Genomic DNA, 26648 nt, shown 5'->3' with positions numbered 1-26648 from the left:
TGTTAGCTTCCCATAAACAGTTTATTTCTCATCTAGTTTATTAATGCCTATAAAAATTTGCCATCTTCATATCCATTAATTCCATTATCTCAGCATTCTCCCATTGTTCAAGATGACTTTAAATGGCTATGGCTTTACTGCCGGCCTAGATGCTATGAAAAAACGAAAGGTATGATTTTCTGTATGTTTGATGCCTTCATATCCCCAAGGTGGAGTTTGAAGCATGTTTAGTGGTACTTTTTTGTGTTAGATGTATCATACTGACCCATGCTTCAGTGCTCCTGTCTAGTTATTCTGAAATGAATAGTTTACTTTTAAACAGCAGAGAATTGTCATAGCTCAAAACTGATGCTTCTTGTAGCTGTGGAAAACTTTGCAGTTATCTGTTTTTTGGAGTCTTGCTCAGGAGCTGAAGACTCTGAACTTGCTGGTTCAGGGCTCTGAAGGGTATTTTCTGCTTCCCCTTTCAGCACCTTGATTACGTTTACACTTTTTATGTGGCATGTTTAGGACTTTAGTTTTTTACTTCTAGAATTTTGTGCTAAATGTATTACATACATTATGAAACATTTCCAGGTTTTCTTGGTTGGTTGGTTTGGTATTTGAAGGTAGCATGCAGCAAATATTTTGTAGGCTCCTCTGGATTAAACACCTCCATAAAGTCTTTCCAATGCTTGTGTTTCTGTCTCTCTCTCTCTCTCTTTGTGGGGAGCTCTGTGTCATATGCTTCCTAGCACAGAGAGAGCCTAGAGGATGCAAGTACATCTCAGACACCCAAAATTTGGGAGCAGAAGGTTAGCTTTTCACTGCCAGACTGTATTAGGGTCCATACAAAAAGTATTGAATGGTTTAGTTGTATTGTTGCTTAACAGATTACCCTTGTTAATAAGGAAAATATAACCCTTGTTAATATTTTTAACTCTTCCATGAAAAATTCCCTTAATTTAATGCTTGCAAATCTTGTGTTAAACAGTGCGCTAAAGGTTCATAATGCACTAGTGCCAGTCTAGCTGTTTCTTCTGACAGTAAAAGATTCTGTGTGTACGCAAGCATATTTCTACTTTTGTTTGTTTTCTAAACTGTGCCTGTTTTTATTTTAGGCTTCCAGTGGTAATTATTACTTTATTCCATACATCATCACACCTTCTGCTGACTACTTTTGCTGTGAAAGTGATGCCCAGCGAAGAGCTTCTGAGTATATGCAGCCCAGCTGGGACAATATCCTGGGGCCACTATGTGTCCCACTGGTGGATAAGTTTATCAGCCTTCTCAAGGATGTCCATGTTACATCATGGTAATTTTACTAAACATACATCTCCAGAACCTTTGATAGTCTCTTGAACCTTATGAAAACCCAATCAACCAACCAACCAACAAAAAACCCCAGCAAAATTTATAGTAGTATTGATGATTTATTATTATTATTCATTGCATTTAATATAGTTTTTTTAAAAACTGCTATTTTTAAGCCTTCTGTATTGCTGTCCTGATTAATGGTTACTTTCTGAATCATCAATAAGCAAAGGCAATCCCTGGTTTAGGTGAAGTATAAATTACAGCGCAGAAGATTGTAATAGGAGATAAATCATAGCCTCTTCATAGAGCTTAAAGCCAAACACTGTCCTTTTCTGTCACCAAATAATGTGGCAGCAATAGGCAATCAAAGGTAACTTTGATGGTTTGGTTTTTGTTGGTGGTGGTGGTGCTTGGTTTTGTTTGGTTTGTTTGGGGTGTTTGGGTTTTTTTAACATTAGCCTTTTAATATCAGCTAATAAACATGACACTGGCCACTTTTACAAGGGACTCTTGTAGTTTTGAGGATTGAGGCTGGAGATTAAAGTCTCTCTCTATTGCTCACCTTGTTTTCTGAAGCTAGTCTGGTTTTGTTTGTATTTCTGTAAAACATAGTGAAAGACTGAGCTTTTTGGTTTTCTTTTTCCTAGTGTGTGGGCCATGATGTAGTGCTGAGGGCCCTTGGATTCCTTTCTCTTTCCTCCTTGCCATCCCACCCCAGTGAAAGGCTCACCTAAAAACCTCCTTTTCTCACCTGGTCGCACTCTTAGAATACCATAGATGAGCCTGCCTATATATACACCCTCCTCACATCTCCACCCATGGCAGGTCTGCTATTCTCTGGCACCTTGCTGGGTATATCACGTACTTCATGGAAAATTTTTATGTGCACCCCACTGTGAGGAAATAGCACTTGTTGGAAATTATGCCAAAAGTAAAAAAAAGCAAAATAAGAAATATCTGTCAGTCTTCTTCCTATATGTCTATCGTTTATTTCTGTAGTGCCTATTATAAAGAAACACTGCTGAATGATATTAGAAAAGCTAGAGAGAAGTATCAAGGAGATGAACTGGCTAAGGAGCTGGCCAGGATTAAGCTTCGTATGGATAACACTGAAGTGCTGACTTCTGACATTGTCATAAACCTGCTTCTTTCTTACAGAGATATTCAGGTATGTTCTTAAAGACGATTATTTTACCATGGGATTTTGGCTCATTCGTCCTACTGTACTTCACTGTTTGTTAAACAGTGGTTCAAAGGTGACACTGAATTGTTACGTTGTTTAACAGTTTGACTTAACTGCTTGGGCAGTTCAAGGGCCTTGGACTCTTATTTATTTTGCCTGTGAACAAGAGAAACAGAAAAAAGACTCCCTGAGGTCAACTCCTTTGGTTTTAGTAATTTTTAAACACCTAAACCTCCCTTCCCATCAAACCCTCAGTAACTATTCCCTAGTGAAGCAAGATGCTTGCTTTTCCCTTGCCTCCCTTTCCTCCCTTGCCCTCAAAATCAGATACATTTAGAAATGAAGAAAATACATTTGTTCTATTGGCCAGAGGTGCTCAAGTTGCAGACTATCATTCAAAGAAACATTTTGATTTTTTTTAAATCTGCTTTTGCTAAAACACAGCTTGTGTCATGTATTTCCAAACTGACAGTCTGTGTGTTTGACATCCTTTTAAAACATACTTCCAACCATTCTATGGAATTTTTTTTCATAGAATTATTAGGGTTCGTAGAATGGTTTAAGTTGGAAGAAACCTTAAAGCTCATCCAGTTCCAACCCCTCTGCCATGTGCAGGGACACCTCCTACTAGATCAGGTTACTCAAAGCCCCATCCAACCTGGCCTTGAACACTGCCAGGCATGGGGCAGCCACAACTTATGTGGACAGCCTGTTCCAGGGCCTCACCACCCTGAAGAATTATTTCTTAATATCTAGTCCCAATCTTCTAGTTTAAAGCCATTCCCCGTTGTCCTGTCACTATATGCCCTTCTGTATGTCCCTCTCTGTATTTCCTGTAGACATCCCTTTAGGTACTGTAATGCTGTTAGGTTGGTTATTTTGTAAGTATAAATGGGTCATGAGAGCACTGGGTGACCACATCTTCCTGCATTACCCAACTTTCCGTTCTGAGATGCATATTTTCCTGCAGCACTTCATCCAGCTTCATTTTGATCAGCTCTGGTGATCATTTGCATTCCTTTGAGTGGTCTTCTTCCTTGAGAAATGTAATACTATCAAAACATATTTTCAACAAACAAATTAAGTAACATGAAGCAATTTGCTGATGTCAGTAAACTGCCCTCTTCAGCAATGTATATGCAAGTTACCCCTGAAAAATCAAAATGAATGCACAATCAGTTGACATGCTGCAGAATGAACTGTGCCCTAGTGTGCAATGACCTGATGAAGTGTCATTCATCAGAAATCCTCAGTAAAGGCCTGAAAAAGCCAGGCTCACCATCTCTTCTTCCCATTGCTGGGAGTGTAATTGATCAAACTGGCCAGAGGGAATCAGTAATTTGGGCAGTGGCATTGAAATGAGGAAGAAGCAAGTACTGATATGGATGGACAAAATCCCTGTTCATTTCCTTACACAGATTTTGTGGCTCTTTCACTGAGTCTTCTGGAAAAAGTCACCTGAGATACTGTCTAGCAGTCATTATATGTTCTGGTTTAGTGATGCTTTCCTCTGCTTTCAGTTTCTTTTCTTTATTTTCTTTTTTAATTCATACCAGGATTATGATGCTATGGTGAAGCTGGTAGAAACACTGGAAATGCTTCCTACCTGTGATCTGGCTGATCAACACAACATTAAATTTCATTATGCTTTTGCATTGAATAGGTAAGGGTGATTGATTGAAGTTATTTCATTTTATTGCTGTTCCATATGGGCTTATGTATAAATTTATTGGGCAGATAATAACCAAATTATTTTCCCTTTCTGCACACAGATATTTACTGTAGTAATTTTTTCTTTAATCCCTGTGCACCAGGACAGCTTGTAACTTTTGAAATAATTATTTTTCAACAACCATCATTTTGTCAGGAACCTGATGAGAGTGAATCTGTTCCGAGGGCCACTTGAGTAATTGTGAAAGACTCCAGCAATAGCAATAGATTCTTGATCAGGCTGAGATTGTTTATTCTGAGACACTGATGATTCTGAACACCTTGAAAAGTTTAGCATGACAGAGTTCTGGCTGAGTTATTAAAGTAATATGTAACAAGCTTGATTCTTGAATACACATTCATGATACATCTTTCTTGAAAAGCACCTTGAAAGGTGATCTGGACCTACAGGTGCTTTGCTACATTAAGAAGTGCAGAAATATTTCTGAACTCTTCTGGTTAGCTGCAGATATCTGCCATGCTTATGTACAATAGTTAGGGTTTTTTTCTAAAGAATATATATTAAGTTTCTATTGTAGAAAATAGATCTTATGAAAATAAAATCACATTAGTAATAAAAGGAACTTGTTAGATAAAATCCACATGCTATTAAAAATTGTGACCTGCAACCTAACTAAAAATCAGCACTGGGCAGCATCAGGATGGCACAGAATCACGGAAGCATAGAACAGTTAGGGTTGGAAAGGACCACAAGATCATCTAGTTCCAACCACCCTGCCATGGGCAGGGACACCTTACACTAAACCATATCACCCAAGTCTCTGTCCAATCTGGCCTTGAACACAGCCAGGGATGGAGCATTCACAACTTCCTTGGGCACCCCATTCCAGTACCTCACCACCCGCACAATAAAGAATTTCTTCCTTAGATCCAGTCTAAACCTCCTGCTGTTTAGGTTGTCAACCCATTACCCCTTGTCCTATCACTACAGTCCCTAATGAATGGTCCCTCCCCAGCATCCCTGTAGGCCCCCTTTAGATACTGGAAGGCTGCTATGATGTCTCCACGCAGCCTTCTCTTCTCCAGGCTCAACAGCCCCAACTTTCTCAGCCTGTCTTCATAGGGGAGGTGCTCCAGTCCCCTCATCATCCTCGTGGCCCTTCTCTGAACTTGTTCTAACAGTATCATGTCCTTTTTATGTTGAGGACACCAGAACTGCACACAATACTCCAAGTGAGGTCTCACAAGAGCAGAGCAGAGGGGCAGGATCACCTCCTTTGACCTGCTGGTCACACTCCTCTTGATGCAGCCCAGAATGCGGTTGGCTTTCTGGGCTGTAAGCACACACTGAAGCTGGCTCATGTTCATTTTCTCATTGACTAACACCCCCAAGTCCTTCTCCTGCAGGGCTGCACTGAATTCTCTTTTTTGCCCAACCTGTAGCTGTGCCTGGGATTGCTCCGACCCAGGTGTAGGACCTTGCACTTGGCATGGTTAAACTTCATGAGGTTGGCATCAGCCCGCCTCACAAGCGTGTCAAGGTCCCTCTGAATGGCATTCCTTCCCTCCAGCGTATCAACTGAACCACACAGCTTGGTGTCATTGGCAAACTTGCTGAGGGCACACTCAATCCCAATGTCCATGTCAGCGACAAAGATATTAAACAAGACCGGTCCCAACACTGATCCCTGAGGGACACCACTCATTACTGGTTTCCATCCGACATTGAGCCATTGACCACAACTCTTTGTGTGTTGCCATCCAGCCAGTTCTTTGTCCACCAAGTGGTCCATCCATCAAATTGATGACACTCCAATTTAGAGACAAGGATGTTGTGTGGGACGGTGTCAAATGCTTTGCACAAGTCCAGGTAGATGACGTCAACTGCTCTACCCCATCCATCAGTTCTGTAGTCTTATCATAGGAGGCCACCAAATTGGTCATGCAGAATTTCCCCTTAGTGAACTCATGCTTCACTGAGCATATGTCAAAGGGATTAAGAGCTCAATAATGGGTCTAGAAAAACAGTTCCTGTGGCATTTAATGGAAAATGCTAATAAGTCTGGTGCCATTTGTCAGTTTCATCAGACTTAGAAGTAAGTGTAAAATCATTACTTAGAAAATATTGGATATCACTGCATCAGTTCTGTGTCAACGGTTTTTTTCACAGCATTTTCTAGAATGCGTTCTCTCAAAAAAAATACAAAAAAATAAAATCAGTCTTATGCAACTGTATACAAGTTCCAGGAACAAAGAATGCAGTACGTTCCCACAGGGAAGTTCAGGAAGAACATTCCAGCAGGAAGTTCAGGGAAGTACAGGAAAACCAGGTAAAACAGTTATTTTTCAAAAGGATCTGGTAGTTTGTTAATAGGCTGAGTAAGCATCTGAATTATGCAGCAGCAAATAGCTCAAAGTGATCTTAGAAGGAATGTAGTAATGAGTAATACAGAATATATAGAATGTACAGCATAGGGTGTGACTGATACTCCTCATGATTCTAATGTCTACGCTTTTGTGACAGCTAGCTATAGTGATGTTTTTTCAAAGCTGAAATTAAAAGACATTTGAAATTACTTATGCCTATTTTATTAAAAAAGAAAACAAGTTCTGAAAAGTGAATTGATTACATTGAGAATTACCTCTGGGAGAAGAAATGTATCAGGTGTCAAACAATGTCCAAATATCCCACAGAAAAAGGTAACTGACCCATGCTTGGAACTGTAACCCAAATTTAGATAACGACAAAGCCTTTTTTATAAGAAGAAGTTCTTGATACCAAGTATATGAATATGATTCCTACATGTAGTTCAGCTTTTGTAGTTTGTTGGGTTTTTTTAAAGACTGAAAGTGAACATCAAGTATCTATATTCTCTCTCTGGTATCATAGACCATTAAGTCATAGCTGGTTAACCAGCTATGTTAACCAGCAGTTAACCAGTGAGTCTGCTGTGTTGTGCTGAAGTGTACCTTTCAGAAAAATTTTATCTGAATAGATGAAGACAGAGAGAATCTATTTACATAGTTTGCAGTTTGCTCTGATGAAAGATAATTTTCTCATTAGACTGCTTAAAAATGAAGGAAGAAATGCACTTACTGTCTAAAATTTTTAATGTACAACACAAGGCAGTGCTTTAAAATAGAAACCAGTGTTTGACATGTAGTTGTTACTGTTATTATTGCATTTTATTGTTGTTATTGAATGGAAATATTGCAGGCTTGATCTTATAAAACTTCTGAAATGCAAGTCTACATAAGATATCATTCTAATGTCTTGAGAAGTGGTGTCAACACAAAGGATTTAGCCCTATTTTTCAGAAGAAATTTGCCCAACTTTTAATTATTTCAGGAACTTATCTCAAGATTTTTAAGTTTCGTAGTAAGAATAATGCTAGAGTTGTGCCTTGTTCTTGCAAAAATATTTTGATATGATCAGGTTTTAAAACTTACTGTGCACATTTAGATGTGCATAATATAATTGGCAAGTTCCTTGCTTCAGATTCTTTGTATTTTGAGAAGCATGCGACCCTCGTGCCATTAAAAATTCTGTTTGGCAATGACAATAGCACCTTGGTAAGACAGGATAAAATTCCTTGCTATGAATTTGCTTTCCCCATCAATAGGTTTCATTAAATTGATCACTAGCATGAATCAGTGTGACTATCCTTGTGTTCTTCTGGGAACAATTTAAACATTCAAAGAGAAAAGTTTTTTTCTGTAAACTAAATGACCAGTTTTCTGTTAGTAAGAATGCAGAATTTAGCTTCTATAGGTGTTTATTCCTTCTTAAAACAAAATGGTGGACAAAAGTAAAAAGTTAAGACTAGAAAATTTTCTGAAAAAGTTTACTTAGTTTAAAATGACTCTGTAAGTGTTGTTTTTACCATCTTACTTCCATGATATTTTTAATCACTTTTTCTGTTTTAAAAACAAATTCTCTTTAGTAAGTTCTACCAGAATCTATTTATAAAAATACAGAACAGAGTTTTCACTTAACATTCTATTAATTTCAGCATAAAACCCCCCAGTATTAATGTTATTCAGTACAACTGACATAGCCTACCAGGAGCAAAATACATTATAAAGAAAACAGAATTGACATCTGTAAGAATATGTGACCCTGCAGAAGTTAATATTTGCTTAATTTCATTACAAAGGTGTACCAGAATTGTGACCATCATTAAAGTCATTCATTTATTTAGTCTTGGGCTCTGCAACTGAGATCTGTTGGCAGTGAATTTCACTTAGCATTTTCAGGTCAGTGCTATTCTTGTGCTGTGTAGAGGTAGCAATGTGGCAGCAAGTGATAAAGGGTTGCTTCTGGGGGCATCGGGTCTTTGCTGGTACATCAGGTGGACACAGATCCAGTCTGTACCACATTCATGTTGAGTTCAAGTTAACAAGCTGAGCTAAGGGAAGGGGTAGGGATATTTTACTTCAGTCTTAAAACCCTTCCAGCCTAGCGGCATGTCTTCTGGCTAGCGGCATGTCTTCTGGTTTAGAGCCAGCCTCGATCTGACCTGACTTGGATCATGAGCAAAGAAAACCTGAGCTTTCCAACAAAGTACTGTGCAGAAATGTGCTAAAACACTTACTATTATAGTATGTAGTGGAGGCAGACATTTTAATGCTAATTTCTGGTACCCTGATTCACATACCAAGAATTTACACACAACTCTCTCCTAGATCAACAGTCTTCATCCCTGGTTTACATTTCAGAGCAGAGCACTGAGCATGTCTTAGATTTGCCATCACTTATATCTAATACCAGAACCTAATAAAGGATGTTAGCAATGACAGGCTTGTGCTTGATTCCAAGCCTGACCTACCTAAATAGGTCATCTTCCTGGCTGCTTGTTTAGAAGTCTGAGGGAGCAAAAGGTCATTCCTCTACCAGTGTCTTAAGCTAATTAATTCTGAGTCTACATACAAGCAGAGTAGAGTGCTCTTTTTTAAACAGACATGGGTTGGTTTAAGATGTTTTTCCTTGTTACCTCCCAACTGAGATTTAGGTCTGATTGTATACTAGTTTAGGCATAGAATGGAACATATCTTTAGGTATAAGTTGAGCCCAAATGGGCAATCTGAATGTTTCAATATTTGTATTCACAGCTTTCTTATGGAGTAAGATATTGTGTAACTGAGGGCTGTGTGTTTCAGAGGTAGATGGCTGTTTGCTTCAGATATACTTTGCCTGGGAGGTAAGCACTGTGTAAGAAGACGAGGTATGTGAGCCACCATGAAAGGATGTTCTCATAGTTCTAGACTCTTGAAAGCTAAGACATTTCTGAATTAAGGTTGCCATTTTATTTCTTCTGGTTTAAATGTGTGTCTAATTGACGGCTGTCTGATTTTTTTCTCCTCGAGAGCTTTGCCTGGTGTGGTGCTGGAGGTCACCTGGTCAGTATCTCAATATTTTGTATTGATCTGCTTGTTAAAGGTGTAACAGTGCTGTATGATAAACACATTTATTGTATGGCACAGCCCTCCAGTCCATGCATGAAGTACCATTAGTTCCTAATGGGTCCTCTAATGTTTATTGCTGCCATATCTAAGTAATTTATAACCGTATCATGGAGAAATAGAAGAGTGATGTTCCGTTTACAGATATGGAACTAACATATAGATATATGAAGTTCACTAATTAAATGTTTCAAATTGAGGTGTCTTTGAGTGAAAGGACATGTAGAAAGCTAGAAGACAGTCATGCAGGATGGCCTCCAGCTGCCTCAGGTGTATTCCAGCCTCTATTCTACCTGCATCCCAGCTCCTGAAGCAGAGGCCTCAACAACAATAGTGAATGAAAGTTCATGGCAGAACCTCACAGTAAAACCAGCTCATGTATGACAGGACCAGTAGTCGTGTTTCCTCTAAACCAAACCGAACCCACACAAAGGCCTTCCCTTGATCACACAGTTTAATTCACATTGGCAAGGACATGTAACGGGCCTGAATTTACATTGTAATGGCGACTTGAATCTCCCTCTCTCTTTTTTTTTTTTTTTCCTGAAGCTTTGAGAGTTTCACAATTCTAAAGGGTGTTCTTTGTGTGTGCCATGGTTTGCATGTCACTGTTACTTTTGTCCACTCTGCTTTCCTATGCAAGTTACCGCCACAGTAGGTAACACTGACATAGGTTAGTATCACTGGCCTTACAACGTGGGTCTTGCCAAATGAGCTCTTTCATGTACTGCTCTTATAGCTGAATTCTGCTGTGTACCTTTGTTGATGATCTTCTAGATTTTCACACAGAGAAGCTAGGTAATTATCCTATTTTGTGGAAACTTTCACTCTGGGATTTGATGTCTTACAGAATCTGAATGTGTGAACACACCCAGCTACCCCTCCAATAAGTAATTCGCCTGAATAATCTAGTGCAGTGGCTGTCTTTATTAAGAAGATAAAGATAATACCTGCATGTATGTGGCATGCTGTTAAAACTGCTTCTCCAGCATTACAGTTTTCTTCCTTTTTTTTTTTAATTAAAAAAAAAGATTCTCCCCAAGAATTCTTCTCAAGGGAGATGGACATATGAAGTGATTTAATATATTTTGTTAATGTATCATATATTCAATTCATTACTCTTGTGTTTGGAACCACAATATTTCAACGTTTTAAAGCATCATGTGGATTGATTATAAGCGACTGTTAAAGTTTTGATCCATCTGGAAAAAAAAACAACCAAACACACACAAACAAACAAAACAAACAGTTAAAGAAAATCTTACTGTTGGGGTTTGTTTGTTTGTTTTTAAAAAAGCCCTACTATTGTTTTTACCAAGTCTTTTGAAGAAAGCAGTAACTGTGATTTTTTAAAAAAAGAGTTTATAGAATAAGTTCTCGTAATAATTTTAGACTAAAATGAACTGTTTCCTGTTCTGGGATTTATATTGCCTTGAATTATCTGAAAGCATTGAGCGAGTACATTAAGCACATGGACAGTACAAAGCATGATCAAAGCCAGTGGGAAAGGAAAGTTTTGCAATCATTTTCTGTGAATTTTACTTGATGTAATCAGGTTAAGTGAGTGGTATAAAAATATGATAATTTGTTCTATATTCTTTTATCTCCTGTTGCTGCAGTATATATGTAGTAGATAAAGTACAGATATTTAGTTGAGTTTTATTTATATAGTTGATTCAAATATTAAGTGTCCTTGTCAGCTGGCTGTTAGCTTAGGATCTGCTTCATGAATTTTGGCTTCGTAGCAAAGTTTTTGATGATCTGCAGTACACTTATGTTTGAGTATTTTCCAGTTGGCCTTATTTACCAAGTTACCAAGTTCTAGAAGCTTGTAAACAGACCAAAGGGTATGCCAAATTCTGTTCAAAACAGAGTAGACTTTAAAACAAAACCCAGCCATGGTATAAGACCAGAGCTGTGAAGACCTCAGTCTCTTTCCAAGGCAGCTCTATCTTCACTTATATTAAAGATGAGGACAGCTGCAGTCACTATTGTTTAACTCAGCATGCTGTGTTTTAACAAGCAACATATTCCAATACAATAATAAAAAAGGCAATTACCAAGTGAAGGGCATAACAGGGTGCAAGGAGAAAATCACTAGTAATTGTGAATAATAGTAGCCATAGGAAATTATTCCCATTGAAAAACACTAGGTTATTTAAAATGTTCTGTACTGAAATTACTCAGACTTAGTAAAAAACACATCATAGGGTTCTTCATTTTATATGAGTGACTTGCATGAAGCACCTGAAGTGTATATGAGGTAAACAAAGAAAACTATTTTTTTCATTGTCATAACTAACTCAAGAACTGCAAATTTAGTTCTAGTCTGAAAAACCCTATTCAGGATCTGGTTTTCCTCATTCATTATTTCAAATATTGAAGGCTATACAATCAAATTGCATCCTTGGTAAAATGTCTTAACTCACAAGTTAGGTTTTTGTTTTAAGTGAGAGTGCTGGTGTAATGCCTCTAATTCAAATTAGTTGTATTCCTCAATAAGTAAGACATTTTTTGAAGTATTTTTTTCTGTATATTTCTGTGTGGTTAGTAGCAATTCAGATCATCTGCTGTGGAGCCATTACGGCATACTTAACTAATAGTGCCCTATTTTTATGCAATAAAATGAAAAAAAAAGACATATTTTCAAATTAATTATGTATACTGTAGACAAAGGTATTGTATGTGATGATAAATGAGTACAGTATCATATACGAAGGCCAGTTAATTTTATGAAAGGTGGTATTTACACTAATTGATTAAATTGTCTGACTGACTTTTCTTCTGCAATGTGACAGTGTGATCAGGGTTTTTTTAATTGTAACTATGTGTAGTAAGCTATTGGTAACTGCATCAAGGCTGAAATAACAAAAAAACAAGAGTCACATAGGAATAGAGTGGAAAAACCAGGTTGCTTTTTTTGAATGTATTTGACTTTATGAGAAATGTTTTCCAAATTGTTTGTTACGCTTTGATTTATTTCCCCTTGCATTGCTTTTCAGAATATCTGTTTGCTTGTAGAGGCATTAAAGTAGTAGAAAAAAATCAAATCAGTAGGTCAACATGAAATACAAAGGAAATCGAAGGTGGATTTCCTTGAGGGAATGACTTTTCACTGACATATGGTTTTATATAGTATATAGTCTCCAGCTAGACAGATGGAAACAAGCCATACAGGGTAAGATGTGAACAAAAGGGTGGAAGGATTGTATCAGCTTTTACTTGCGGAACAAGCTAATTCTTGTCCCAGTGAAATCCATAGGGATCCTGTTAACTTTGTTGGTTCACTGAGTGTAATTCTGGGTCCTAAACTGTGCCAGTGTATCAAAGCTGGTAAAACCAGCCCATGAGGCAGGAAGAATTTTTGTTTTGGGGATATTTAAAACTAGGACTCCATATGATGACTGCAAGTGGAGAGAAGGATCAGGGGAAAAAAATGGGGGGTTGGGGGGAAAAGGGGAATGAGCTGTGGGGAAGAAGCCATGAAATAAAAAAGAAAGAAAAAAAAGGAGAATTTGGATTTTGCTGTAAGGCAACAGTTGTTCCAGGGGTAGGCTATGATATGAATAAGATTTCTGGATCATGTTTGAGAGCTAGGGGACAGAAACAGTGTAAGGGGGGCCAAAGTGGTTCATGGCATAGTTCCTTCTAGTCTAGATTCTTAGACTGTCTCTGACAGTGGTCAATAGCACATACGTGGGGAAGAGTATGAAGACAGGAAAATGCGCAATGCAGATCTCCCTAAATATTCCCACTGCTTCCACCAGCTTGCAGCTCAGGGACTTGCTGAGGCAGCAGTGGTAATTTTTTGCGTTTGTCAAGTAAATTTTAGAAGGGAAGAAGAGGATAGATTTGTTAAGATACTGCTTTCTGCAAATAAGCTGACTGCTGGTTTTGTAACCTTTCTCCGTTAGTACAAACTCACAGGAAACTTGAGCAAACAGTAGCAAACCTCAACAAATTATTCTTGTGCTTCAGAGGGGTAGAGGCCTAGAGAACCGTGGAGTGGTGGAAGGGGACAGGGCTGATTTGTGAGGGAGTGCTTCTGTTTCCATTAACAACTACAATTTTTTTATCTAAGAATGTCTCAGATTCCTTAAATATCAATAGCTATGAGGATGCTGCAGGTACAAGAGAAGGAAAGAGCATGAGGGCATCCTTTAGGACGTACTGCTTGGTGGTGTAGTTGTACCCCCATGGAAACAAGCAAACATGTCTCACCAGCACAGAGTACCTCTGGGCTTCTAAATCCAAGCCTCAATTCTACTGACTGAAGTTGCTAAGTCACAGAACAGCAGCTTTGTTCTGAGAGCGAGCATGTTGAGAAATGGGACAGGGTTGTGAGAGACACAAAAATCTCATCGCAACTGCTCAATAGTAGAAAGGTTTTAAATGTAGTGTGCTTTTTGAAGAAGCGATATTGCTTCATTTTACAACTTATCACTTGGCTTCAGAGGAAAGTATTTGAGTTGAATACCTCTCATTGTGAATATCTGACTCCAACCCTGGATTAAGACAAAATATGACAGCAGGATGGGATGGGGTAGAAACTGGCCAATTAGAACACATGGTACAATGCTGAAGTTACACTGTAACTTGATCATACCTCAGTTCTGTTTGTTTAGCACATGTATTTATATGCACATGCTTAAAAAAAAAAGTTTTTATGATGTGCTAAGCTTTTTAATTTTTATGATGTGCTAGGTTTGTAGCCCTACAGAGTGATTCAGAGCAGTAAAGGAGGAGTGGATAGCTGGTTATGATGGGGAGACAAAGGAGGCTTGTGTAGAGAGGGAAGTGAGAAGACTGCTTCTGTGATTAAAGACACATGGCAGAGTAAGCAGCCAGATAACTGATGGCAACACTGTGATGAGCAAATTAACAAATTGACAAGAAAATCAGTGGGCAGTTTCTGGAGAATATAAACTACCAGGCAAAACTGAACTGGCAACAGAACATTAAGACTAATTTATCTTTATATAGTTATGTCTTACTGAAAAGCCTTAGTTTATTGAAGTTTTCTTCATACAGTGAATATTTCATACCATTGATCATTCTTTTCTTCATTTGACTTTTTTTTCCCTAATCATAATACTTTGGTTTCTTTTTCAAATACAGCCTAAAACTATGCACACTATTGAAGACTGGTGTGCTGGGTATTTGTAAAAAGGCACCATGATGTTTTCAATTTTTAGTCTCTGTCCATTTCCTTTTAATTCCTAGCAGTTTGCTTGTTGGGGGGATTTTGGTGGTGTTTTATTAACCACTAGGATATTTTCATAATTGCCCTCGTATTTATAAGTAACTCAGACCTCTTTCATCACTGGCAATAGCTTTCATGTTATTGTGTTCACATAATTTAGACTGATTTTCTCTGTTTCATTTCTGTGCAAGTTTTCACAAGGCAAGGTTTGTAGGGAGAGAACTAAAACGTGCTCACAAAGAAACCAGTGGGAGGGGAAAAAAGTTATTAACAGCTTACCCAAGGCATATGCTTTGTTTCAATGCTTCTATATAAATTGTAGTAGTATTCTTTTTTTCTTTTTTTTTCTTTTTTATCTCATTTACCATTAAAATGTTTTTTGTAAAGGTAAAACTGTATTTTGAAAGAACTTTCAGATTGTGATTACCTGTTTTAAAAACTGCTCTCCCAAACCCAAGGCAAACCATGCAGAGTGACTCATTTTCACTGCATGTGTATGCAGGCTTGTTTAACGTTAGGATACACCTTATCCCTGGAGACATTCAAGGCCAGGCTGGATGTGGTTCTGAGCAACCTGATCTAGTAGAAGATGTCCCGGCTTATTGCAGGTGGGTTGGACTAGATGACCTTTGAAGGTCCCTTCCAACCCAAACTATTCTATGATTCTATGGAGATGGAATGTTGAAGACCACTAATGAAAAATGCATATTTCAAAAATCTATTTTATTCCCAAAGTGACTAGTTTGTGTGATGCCATGTGGGACATTTGTATTTCAGTGCAAGCTGGCCTGTAACCAGGGAGCAGTAAAATGAACTGGTCGGGTCCTTTCTGTAGTAGCATTCTGGGATTCTGCTCCGGCTTATAAAACTTCATATTCAGGGAATTTGCTTTGCAGAATCAATCTCACCCGGTACACCAGTTTACTTCCCATGACTGTACATCATAATGTACTTCGGCTTCCCTGTTCAGAGGGGCTGTGGTATCTCTATCCTTGGAGGTTTAATAGATTCAGCTTTTCAGGCAAAGCCAAGGTTGCTATCATATAGTGCTAGGAGATGGTCCTGCTCTGAGGAGATTCTATTGACCTCCAGAAGTACCTTCCAACCCCCATTTTTGTGATTCCCTTGAGTGTGGCTTTAAAGGGGGTTTGGGGAGGGTGGGGAAGCTAATGTATTTGATATTGGGTGAGAAAAATAAATATCAGTGCTACAGCCTTGAGGATTTAAGGGAATCTCTTTTACTGTATTGATAATACCACAAACCTGTTTCAAGACATCTTGAAACAAATTATAAGCTGTCAGACAGGCAGGTCTGACAAAGTGTGGGATGTCAAATAAGAGATGAAAATGGTCCAGCATAATAGGTTCTGCATATTATCCAAGAGTATTTTCATTATGCTGACTTAGAGAAGTTGCTTGCCACCTAAATTTCATCTTTCTGTTGTTGGTTGTTTTGGGGGAATGGAGGCTGGGGGTGTGTATTTTCCTTGGTTAGCCCTCTATTTTTGGGATTGCTTTAGAAGGCAATAACTCTTCCCAAAAATGTAGATTATTGTAATTGGTATGTTGGGATTTTATTGCCCAGTGGGCATCAAAATCTGCTGCTGTGAGAAACGGAGTTTAATATTGAGATACCTAAACTGACTTTTTCTTTAATAATATCCTGTTAGATTAGTGTATATCTATTATGTGCTAAATTTTGTTTATTCTAATATATATTTTAATGATGATTTTTTCATTCTCATATAAGAGAGTCAGTTTTGAGTCCCCTGCTTATTTAAAGCTTGGTCCTTTGAAATGCTCCTAGTATTGTATTTGGTGTGTACAGGTTCATCCTTTGATGTCCAGAAGTGTTAATCTGCACGGTGTCCTATTTTAAGCAGGGTCTTGCTTTATGCATTGTATTTTTTTTTTCTTTAAAGTTATGCTTTTTCAATCAGTACATAACACCTCTTTATATTCTCAATTTTATTCGTGTATTTTCATACAAGGCAGAGTTGAGTCAAAGCTTGTTCTAAATGGAAAGCAGTGAATTTTTAAGTTTCTTTTTCCTGCTAATTGCTGCAAGGTACATACTAGCTGCGTATTTCTTGTCTTTTCAACAAAAGCTTGAACATGTGCTGACTTATGTGACTATTTTACATGTTACTTGGGAGCTGTTGGACTTTAATTTTAGGGCTTAATTTTGTTCTAAGCTGTGTTTACTCAAACTTCTGTGTGTTCATATTAACAACAGTGAAACTTGGGTGCCCGTACTGAGAGAATTCAGTTGGTTCGGAACAGGTTTCGTTAGAGTATGCAGACCCATGTAATGGATTTATCTCACTTTTTAACTTCTGTTTATTTCTTGTAAAACTGAAAAAAGATACTAACTTTCTCCTTATGTGCTTATTAGAGAAGACCAGTATTAATTTCAGAACAATAGTCAACCTGAAGAAAAAAAAATGCTTTAAAAATTATTCAAGTATGCGCTGTGAGAGTTTATGCAATGACATCAAAGGAAGGATAAAGCTTGCACAACTAGCTACAAATCTGTTTAATCTTATTACATGTTCTCCAGCACTTAAAGTGCACAGAAGCCTGAATTTTGCTACAAATGTGTTGTTATTGGTCTTACTGCATCAGCTGGTTACCTAAGGAACTAAGCCACTTTACAGTAAATATTAATCCTTTCAGGGCATGCAAATAATAGATTTACCAGAAACCATGGTCTGCTACTGGTACTGCTGACAAAGTTATCATAGTACTTGTAAGCCCACTCCTGGATGCTGAGGTAAGGATCAGAAAATTGTAAACAGTTATAAAAAGGAGTTGGTAAATATTTTGAATCTCTCTGATGATTAAAAAATGTCTTCAGGAGGCTTTTAAACTCTTAAGGTGTGTTTACATTGCTCTTGCAAATAGACATTTTTGTTTGTTGTTAGTGACTCTTTGCATTAAATAATGGATTCTACACTTAACAGAAACAGGAAGGTAAAGGGAAGAACAAAAAGTCCCCATATTGAGCTCTGTCATTCTTTTGCCTAAAATAGGATTGACCTGCCTTCTCCTGTACTTAGCATTGCCTCTTATTGGTTTTGGATCATCTGGATTCAAGATTACAAACCTTGGGCATGGCACAATGAACTGTCAGCTCAAATGCTAAAATGGCCAGTTTTGTTAAGTATTTTTAGGAATGAACACTAAACAAGCGCTTGTTTCTTATTGCAGGATGTGCGGAGTCTGTGTGCTTATACATGGAGGAATCAAGTTAGATGGCAGATTTTTTTTTTCACAGAGGAGTTCTGGGCTTAAATCAGTTCTTAGGTCAGCTAAGAGTCCCATGGTAGAATAAAAAACAAAACAAAACAACTGTGATTTTTTATAAATCAACCAACAGTCATAATCAGTCTAAATAAAGGCAAATCTGCATATAGTAATGATTGATGGGTTGTGGAATAGATGTGGAATAATGTCATTCCACCATCTTGCAGTTACTACTTCAGATCTGAACTCTTATTCTCTGTATTTGATTTCAGAAGAAATAATACAGGTGACAGAGAGAAGGCACTACAAGTTATGCTTCAAGTCCTGCAGACATGTGATCACCCTGCTCCAGATATGTTTTGCTTATGCGGGAGGATCTACAAGGATATGTTTCTTGATTCTGAATGTAAAGATACCAATAGTCGAGACCATGCCATTGAATGGTAACGGAAAAAAAAAATGTATTAAAATGCTTTCAGACTTTTACTTTTGTTTATGAAAAGAATTAAGATTATTATAAGAATTAGAAAATCAGTTGTTCTACTCATCTCTTTTCTTCAGGGTTCTGTTTGATTAATTGTTTCACTGAGCACCCGATCTTTGGATAGGTATTTCCTTGCTTCTTTTTATAGGCTATCATGAGTGCAGAATGATAAACTTAATCCACCCAGATCTTTGTAGAAAAAAATTATAACTAATATGCTTCAAGGCCAAAATGAAATACAAGTTAGATCCTGGGACTTAGAGTGGTCTTTTGTGCAAGGATGGCTGCCATACTGATCCCCAGGAAATGCAATGATCTGCTCTATATAAGGAAAAATACTGATAAACTATATTATGAATTTTCTTAAGATAGTAAGGCACGCATGTGCAGACAAGCTCTCAACACACTGCTCACATCGGTATGTTTGTATAATCATATAAACTACTGCTCAATACAGTAACATTAGCAATGTGGGTTTGTGCTCTGTGAAATACTCCCCTTTTTCTCCTCCTTCAACATGGTTAGTGCAACATGGATGGGTAGTAGTAAACTTAAAAGCTTCAGATGGATCCCTTCATTGTGCACCAGCTAGTGGCGTGCATTCAGCCCAGCAGCTGTGTCTCAGTTTCCCTTAATGAACGTGAAGCTTTAACACAAAGGGCTTAAGCCTTTTTAAAAAAAACTTTCATTAAAGACTAATATTTTTAATTGCTTTTCTCATATGAAGAATATAATAAAATTAGGTTCTATTGCATTTTAGAGGTTTGCAGTAACCAGTTTGTTTCATTTTAACAAAACCACACCAGCTGGCAAGATGTAAAACTAAATAGAAGGTTTTCTTTCTCACCAGAAGAAAAGAAGCTGCATTCTTTCAAGTGCTCTTTGCAAAGAGTGCCATTGGTACCAACTAACCTTATTGTCCTTGTGATAAATTAATAGCTTAAAATACCTACCAAAACTTTGCAGTATTTCAGTTCTTCTATACAGTGTATGACTCTTCTCTGCAGGTATCGCAAAGGATTTGAACTCCAGTCAACTCTGTATTCTGGAATTAACCTTGCAATTTTGCTACTTGTTGCAGGACAACAGTTTGAAAGTTCAATGGAACTGAGAAAAATTGGTAAATATCCACACACAGTGCCACAGACAGGTTCTCTGCCTTTCTCCCTATGAAGAAAACAAAATGCCTGTAGCAATGGGTTGCAATAGACACATATTTGAACCTTCAAGGGGAAGAATGCAAAGGTGGCTTTAAATCATTCCCCTGACCTTGCTGTGGGGTGGACTTGTGTAGAGCCATTGAAGTCTTGCAATAGATGTGGATCTTGAGGACACAAAGATGTGCAGCTTACGTTGACAAACAGGAGGAAGATAGCCCATTCAGATGGCACAAGAGGTTTTCCAGCACTGTTGCAGCAATTGTGACTGTATGAACTGTACTGGGAATGTTATTTGCAGACCCAGTCTGTATGTTGGGCAATGTTTTGTTTTGTTTTGTTTCTTTTCTGGGGAAAACTTGCTCCACTTTATTTTTACTACTAATGCTTAATCAAGTATTTTTGTCTTTTACTGATAGGCTTAGCAGTGAAAATATTTATTAGTCTTCTACTGATAGAAAATAAAGTTTTAATTTAAATTTTACAGGTGTACGGTTAAACAGCTTATTGGGAAGAAAAGGAAGCCTAGAAAAAATGAATAACTACTGGGACGTTGGACAGTTCTTCAGCGTGAGCATGCTAGCTAATGACGTTGGTAAAGCAGTACAAGCAGCAGAGAAACTTTTTAAGCTGAAACCTCCCGTGTGGTATGTGGTAGAAGGCTTTAGCTCAAGTACCCAACTATGGGGAAATTCACAGATTTTAAAATTCTTACAGTCACTAGGGTAACTTATCTGGATTTTTTCATCTTAGATTGTTTGTAACTCTGACTTTATATTCTGTTTTTTCATTATTTTGGGAAGGAAGGGTGAAAGAAAGAAATTTACTCATCATTGTTGGGTTTATATTGCATTGAAGTGCATATTTTATAAGAAATCAGTGATGATTCCTTGTGAAACAACTGTGTAAAGATTGTGAAACTGCTCTTCTAGAGCTAAGCTAGCTGCTGCTTCCCTCCCCCATCATCTTCTAGCTCATAACATCCTTTTCTAATCACCATGTAACTACTCATGTAATTATGTAACTACTCATGTAACATGAACAAAGATGTTAATGAACATCCATGTGAGTTTTTGACTTAAGGATTTGACTAAGCTTGCTATTCTTTCCAGAAATCTGTAAAAATCAACACAATAATTTCCATTATGGTAGCTTTTAAAGTACATTTAATTTTGCCATTCATTTTTTTGATGTATATGTAAGTTAAGTGGTTTTAGAATCTGGTCACATTTTGGTTTTCTCTGTTAACTCACTAATTCAATATATTTTAGGTACTTGAAATCATTAGTTCAGAATCTGATGTTAATTCAGCGTTTCAAGAAACTCACCATAGAACATTCTCCTAGACAAGAGAGATTGACTTTCTGGCTAGATATAATTTTTGAGGCAACGAAAGAAACAACTAATGGCCTGAGATTTCCAGTAAGATGTTATATCTAATCAAGCTTTGTATGTCTTATGTTTCTGGATAGGATATAACAAATATTGTAAGACTCTAAACACAATACTGACATACTTAACTGCCTGTTATTTCATTGCATGAACTAAACCCTTGTATTCCGCTAATATTTACCCTATAAAAAACATTAAATAAATGTTTAAAAACATTAAAACATTAAATAAATAAACATTCTAAGAAATACTTTTATGTCTCATACAATAAATAGCGATCATTGTTTGTTGTGCATAGGAACACAGCCTCTTCATACCCTGTCTTGCCCTTCTTTTTTCCCCTGGAAATTTTTTAGGCCTTAATTTGAGATTACCCATTGCCTATATCTGAAAATACTGTTGTGTATTAGCCGCTGGTTTGTTAAGGACAAATGTTCTCTATTTTTAGGTTTTGGTGATAGAACCCACTAAAGTCTACCAGCCTGCATATGTTTCAATCAACAATGAAGCAGATGAGAGATCTCTCTCTTTGTGGCACGTCTCTCCCACTGAAATGGTAAAACTACCAGCAGATGTGTTTCATGTATTCTGATTCTTTGTACTTTTTTATGTGTAGATTTTAGAATACTTTATAATAATTTGAAGTTTGCTACTTCTGTGTGAAGCACAAGCTTCAGTATCTCTTTTTTGCAGATATGAAAGTTTTCTTTTTACAGACAAAGTAAAAGGAGCGACTATGATTAGAACTCAACTGGTTTTGACCTCTAGTTCATCTTTCATTTATCTTGACCACATCTCTTAGAGGAGCTTGGGTTATTTATTCTGCTCATAATATTTCTCACTAGAATTGTGTGATGTTTATGAAGATGAAGCTCAAAGCTAGATAAGAAATAAAGATAAAGCCCAGTATTGTGTTTAATGTTTTAGAAATTTTGAAGTTTTTACAATTATAAGACCAGAAACGAGAATGGCAGCCTGTGACAAGTAAGTGTCAAAAGATTAAATATTTGAAATCTTGGATTATGGGATAAAACAACGGAGATTAGGAAAGGAGTAGGCACAGTCATGGACAGTGTAATTTCTTGAAAGTGAGAAATAACTTCAGTTTCACATTGAAAGAATTGAAATCTGGAATGTATTTCACCCTTCCCTCTTAATACCAGAAAAATGTAGATGGAGAATAGACTAAAAACGTTGAGAAGCAAAGTGCAGAAAAGAAACATGTTAGAGCAAGAGAAGACCACAATTGCCTGGATCTGTGAATTTCTTTTGCAGTACACTGTTCTGCTTTACTACTTTGAGTGACTGTGTCTGACAGCTTTATGGGACAAATTCGTGGTGTTAAATAAGATCCACGTATTAGTGAGACATTTGTGGAGGGCTACAGTCCTAGGTACAGGCTGTTGCAGTTTTGCCTCCAGCGTGCTCCCTGGTCCAAAGCTGTTGGCTCAACATCTCTTAGGAAGATATCTGAAGTTTCCTTTCCCTTTGATCCTAGATAAGAGTAGGGCATAGTCTGCTCCATGTTTAATATGAAATGTTGATGTATTGAGTCAAAACGTAATGTTTGGTAAATTGTACTTGAAGATCAGTTCTTCAAAATTTATTTTATATGAGGAAATACAGCTTTTACTTCCACCATTTGTGCCTCTTCTATTCAATTTTCCTCAAGTGAATAAAACAGTAATATATGACCTTTCTTTACCTATACATCCATTTTATTTGAAATCTGGGGGGAAGAAAGAGAGAAAGGAAAAGAGACATTCTGGAAAAAAAATATTTTGCTTCCATGCTGTGACTTTGTTTTCAATAATAAATCAAGGTTAAACTGTGGTTGATTATACCTCTTTGTTCTTTACAGAAACAGATTCATGAATGGAATTTTACAGCTTCCTCCATCAGAGGAATAAGGTTGGTATGTCAGAAAACAGCAAAGTGGGGTTTTTTTTGTTTGTTTTGTATTTCCCTTAAGTGGGAAATCTGGATGCTGCCTTAAATTGCTGCTTTACATTATTATAAAAGCTTGTTCTGTCCAAACCGCCTTGAAATGTCCACACGAAAGAATTTCCCTTTCCATGCATGAGCAGAGCTGTACCTATTTCTTATAGAAATACACATCTAAAACAGGTGTGTGGTCATGTGTGTCCTCTGGTATACTTTCCCATTTTCAATTGTGTAGCTGTTATTTATGTATTTTCTAAATGCTTCCGTGACATTATTGCAATCTCTGAATTTAAAAACATGGAGGGCAGAAAACTTTACCTCCCTCCATAAGCGAAAGAATAGTTTGTTTTCCTTTAAAAGGTAACTATGGTATCTATTTTCTGTTTGTAATTCAGAAATGCTTCTGATATGGCTCTCTATAAAAAAACTACTTGCTAAAACTTGTATTATTAGAGACATGTTAAATGAGGCATCGATGTAGCTTGTGCTAAGGAAAGAATTCTTGAGCTGGAAGGAGACTGCTACTGGAGTTTCTCAAGAACTAACTTTTAAATAATTAACATAGTTCCATTTTGTGATGCTAGATTAATGGAAACACTAGTCACAAGTAAATGGGTCTAAGTATTAGTACAAAAGAAGATCAAACATAGAAAGAACAGGGTTGTTCTGAGAACTGAAAGGATAGAAAAGAATCATAGTGGTATTAACAATTGCAAAATACATAACTGCATTTAGAAGCCAATTTACATATCTTAATTTGGGCTACTTTGGTGACAGAAAAATGAGACACAGAACACCAGGACAGGAAAAAAAAAAAAAATCTATGGCATTCTTGCTCTCTTGTCTGCATTATGCAGGCTATAGCTCAGAAGCACAGGAGCCATAAGGACAGGGAACACAAGGTGAGATACTGCCTTCTCTTTAAGTTCATGAGTCACTACACTGGTGGTTCTGGCCTTTCTGGGGATGTAAATGGCTGCTGGCTGGGGCCATTTGTGTGAGTGCATAAGCTTAAGAGCTTGAAAAACTTTCTGATTCAAGTACAAGCATGAATTCAGATACCTAATGAGTTCTGTGGTTCTCAAAGAGGGCTTCTCAGCTGTGATTTTGACCATAAACACTTAATTTTTATGTCCCAAGTTTGTGTTCCCTGAACTTGAATAATTTGCTTAAGAAAATAAGCTCAGTGAAAAAGTATTTCTTTGAATAAGGGGAGTGGTTATTGCTATAAAAGTCTCAATTGTGGATTTGGACATATTCTACTATAACTTCAGCATTTTCTTCTTCTAAAAAAAAAAAAAAAGGCTGGCTTTGGTTTAAATCACTCCAATGTGATATTTTATTCTACTACTCCAGTGCAATGGAAGTAGATGTGAAGTTGTTGTTATTTAGGTCTGTGGAGATGACTGAGCATAACAGCATGATTTCTAAAACATATTAATTGCCTTCACATTGCACAGAAATTAATCTTTGAGAGAAATAACAATGAAGTGGAATCAAGCAATGCATTTGCTTCAATTCTTACTGCTGGGGATCACAAAGCTCAAAGAAACAGTATTTTTAAACTTGGTGGAATTAGATCTTTGCTTTGTATGTGATAATTTACAATTGCTATACTTAAACATCACTTTCGCTTTGGAAAAAAAACAGTAGTCTCAGTTAACTCATACTCTGTCAAAATTCTAAAGTTATATTTATGCTAACCAGTTCATCTGATATTCCACCTATGCTGCACTTTTTATAGTACAGTATAATGCTTAGATACTGTCTTGTCTATCCTATATTTGCCTTTGGAAGAATCATCTTGCTTTCTTGCATAGTCCTCACGTAGGTATGTATTAATTTACCTTGCTAGACTAGAAATTGCTATACTAGAATGAAGCTACAGAATGGCATAATGTATTTTCACATATTTCTGAAGAAACATTTGTAAATGTAGCCCTTAATGATGCTTCAGCAAGTTGGTTTTGTAAAATTCTACAGCTTTTCTATTGTCTACTGTCATGTACTTTAACTTATTGGCTCATCAGAAGCTAATCTGAGTTTGACTAAACAGATCAGGCAAGAATCTCATCAATCGTATTAATTTAATGCACAAAAATTATGAGAATACCTTAACAAGCATAACAGCTTGGCATCTTTGTAGAATAATGCTGAAGTGCAAGTCTTTGGAATAAGAGATTAATGCCTAAATTTACTTTCATATTGATATAATGTTTTATGACCTCTTCACTTCTCACTTCAGTGCATTTAGATGGGATGTTTATGGCACTGGCAGGACAAAATATGCAATAATCACTGTCAGAATTATTGCTGCAATCTGGTTGTCCTGAAACTTGTTTATCAGTATTGAGGCCATAAAATTATATACTTTGAAAGATCTGCTACACTGTAGGTATTTTTGAGTTTAGTTTTACTGTAGGAGTAATGGAATTATAAAAAGCAGAAGTACTTGTCAAGCTCTAAAGAAAGGCTTTTTAGCTGCATTAATGTCAAAGCGATTCAATTCCCATTGAGGTGTCATCAAATACCACAAAATCTGACAGAACTGTGTAAAAAAGGAAGGGGAGGCAAAAAGCAAACAAACAAACTTCGAACACTTCAGTTAAACTAGTATTTTATCAAAGTAAGCAGTAGCCCAATCATTTATCAAATTTGAGATAGAATTATAGAATATATGAACAAACTCAAAGCTTCTAATTGTAATGAAAATGAATATAATTGCATACTGCCCCTCTGAGGTAATTAACTGTGAAAAAGTTGTTTGCTAAGTGTTTTTAATTAAAAAAAACCCAGCTCTTCCTTGCTGTATTTCTTCTAATAGTTACATCCAAAATGGTAATTTCTGAATGTGAATTTTGCAGCATTTCCAAGTTTGATGAACGATGTTGTTTTCTTTATGTCCATGACAACTCTGATGACTTTCAAATCTACTTTTCTACAGAACACCAATGTAGTAGGTGAGTTCAGCTTGTGTGGGTATTGCATGAGAGATCTATTTCCTAAACAGAATTGCTTCATCAAAGATTGAAATCTGACGTTTTTGCTTCAGAAATTATTTCTTCACTTATTTTTTCTTGATTAAGAAGCAATGGGCTAACATCAGTGATATTTAAGGTGGTGATAGTACTGTCCCATTACACTTGTTGGCTGGTTCTAATCCGTTTACCTACAAGTCATTAGGTCTGAGAAAAGGCTCAAATAGTTTATTCTAATTTATAATTATTATCTTCTTTTTCTGTGACTTGGCCATGTCATGTAAGATCACATATTGGTTTGGGTTCTGCAGCGTGCATTGTATAAAAGATAGGAAGCACTAAAATTAATGTTACCTGCTCAGACTTAATTTGGCGTTGCAATTTGTGTGTTATGAAACATGGTAACAATTTTCTGTGCTTTATTCACTGCACTACAGAAGTCTGTTCCAAAGATGTGTGACTCTTAGTAAGTGAAAGAGATGTGAATGTTTTATAATAATTTTAATAATTTGTCACAGAATGTGGAAAAAAGTGAGTGGCTTGGGCAGGAAACTACAGGAAAAAGTAACCTTGTACTTAAGGATCTCCATCCCAGAGAACAAGGTGAAATTAGTTAAAACCCTATTCTTCA

The 26648-nt window shown here is 36.9% G+C and overlaps 1 protein-coding gene across 1 annotated transcript in view; it reads left to right on the top strand.

Moving 5' to 3' along the window:
* Window positions 1–26648, top strand: part of MAP3K15 (mitogen-activated protein kinase kinase kinase 15) — a 91737-nt gene that overhangs the window by 38748 nt on the left and 26341 nt on the right. Inside the window, exons 4-13 of the mRNA XM_034060128.1 lie at window positions 1101–1294; window positions 2296–2464; window positions 4036–4142; window positions 18335–18505; window positions 19554–19666; window positions 20191–20350; window positions 20975–21125; window positions 21544–21651; window positions 22957–23006; window positions 25904–25999. Of these exons, the coding sequence (XP_033916019.1) occupies window positions 1101–1294; window positions 2296–2464; window positions 4036–4142; window positions 18335–18505; window positions 19554–19666; window positions 20191–20350; window positions 20975–21125; window positions 21544–21651; window positions 22957–23006; window positions 25904–25999 (1319 nt within the window). The remainder of the gene's footprint in view (window positions 1–1100; window positions 1295–2295; window positions 2465–4035; window positions 4143–18334; window positions 18506–19553; window positions 19667–20190; window positions 20351–20974; window positions 21126–21543; window positions 21652–22956; window positions 23007–25903; window positions 26000–26648) is intronic.

The sequence above is a fragment of the Melopsittacus undulatus genome, chromosome 2 (genome assembly GCF_012275295.1).
Source record: "Melopsittacus undulatus isolate bMelUnd1 chromosome 2, bMelUnd1.mat.Z, whole genome shotgun sequence".
Lineage (NCBI taxonomy): Eukaryota > Metazoa > Chordata > Aves > Psittaciformes > Psittaculidae > Melopsittacus > Melopsittacus undulatus.
The sequence above is the reverse complement of the archived record's forward strand: the minus strand, read 5'-3'. Positions and strand labels throughout refer to the sequence as shown.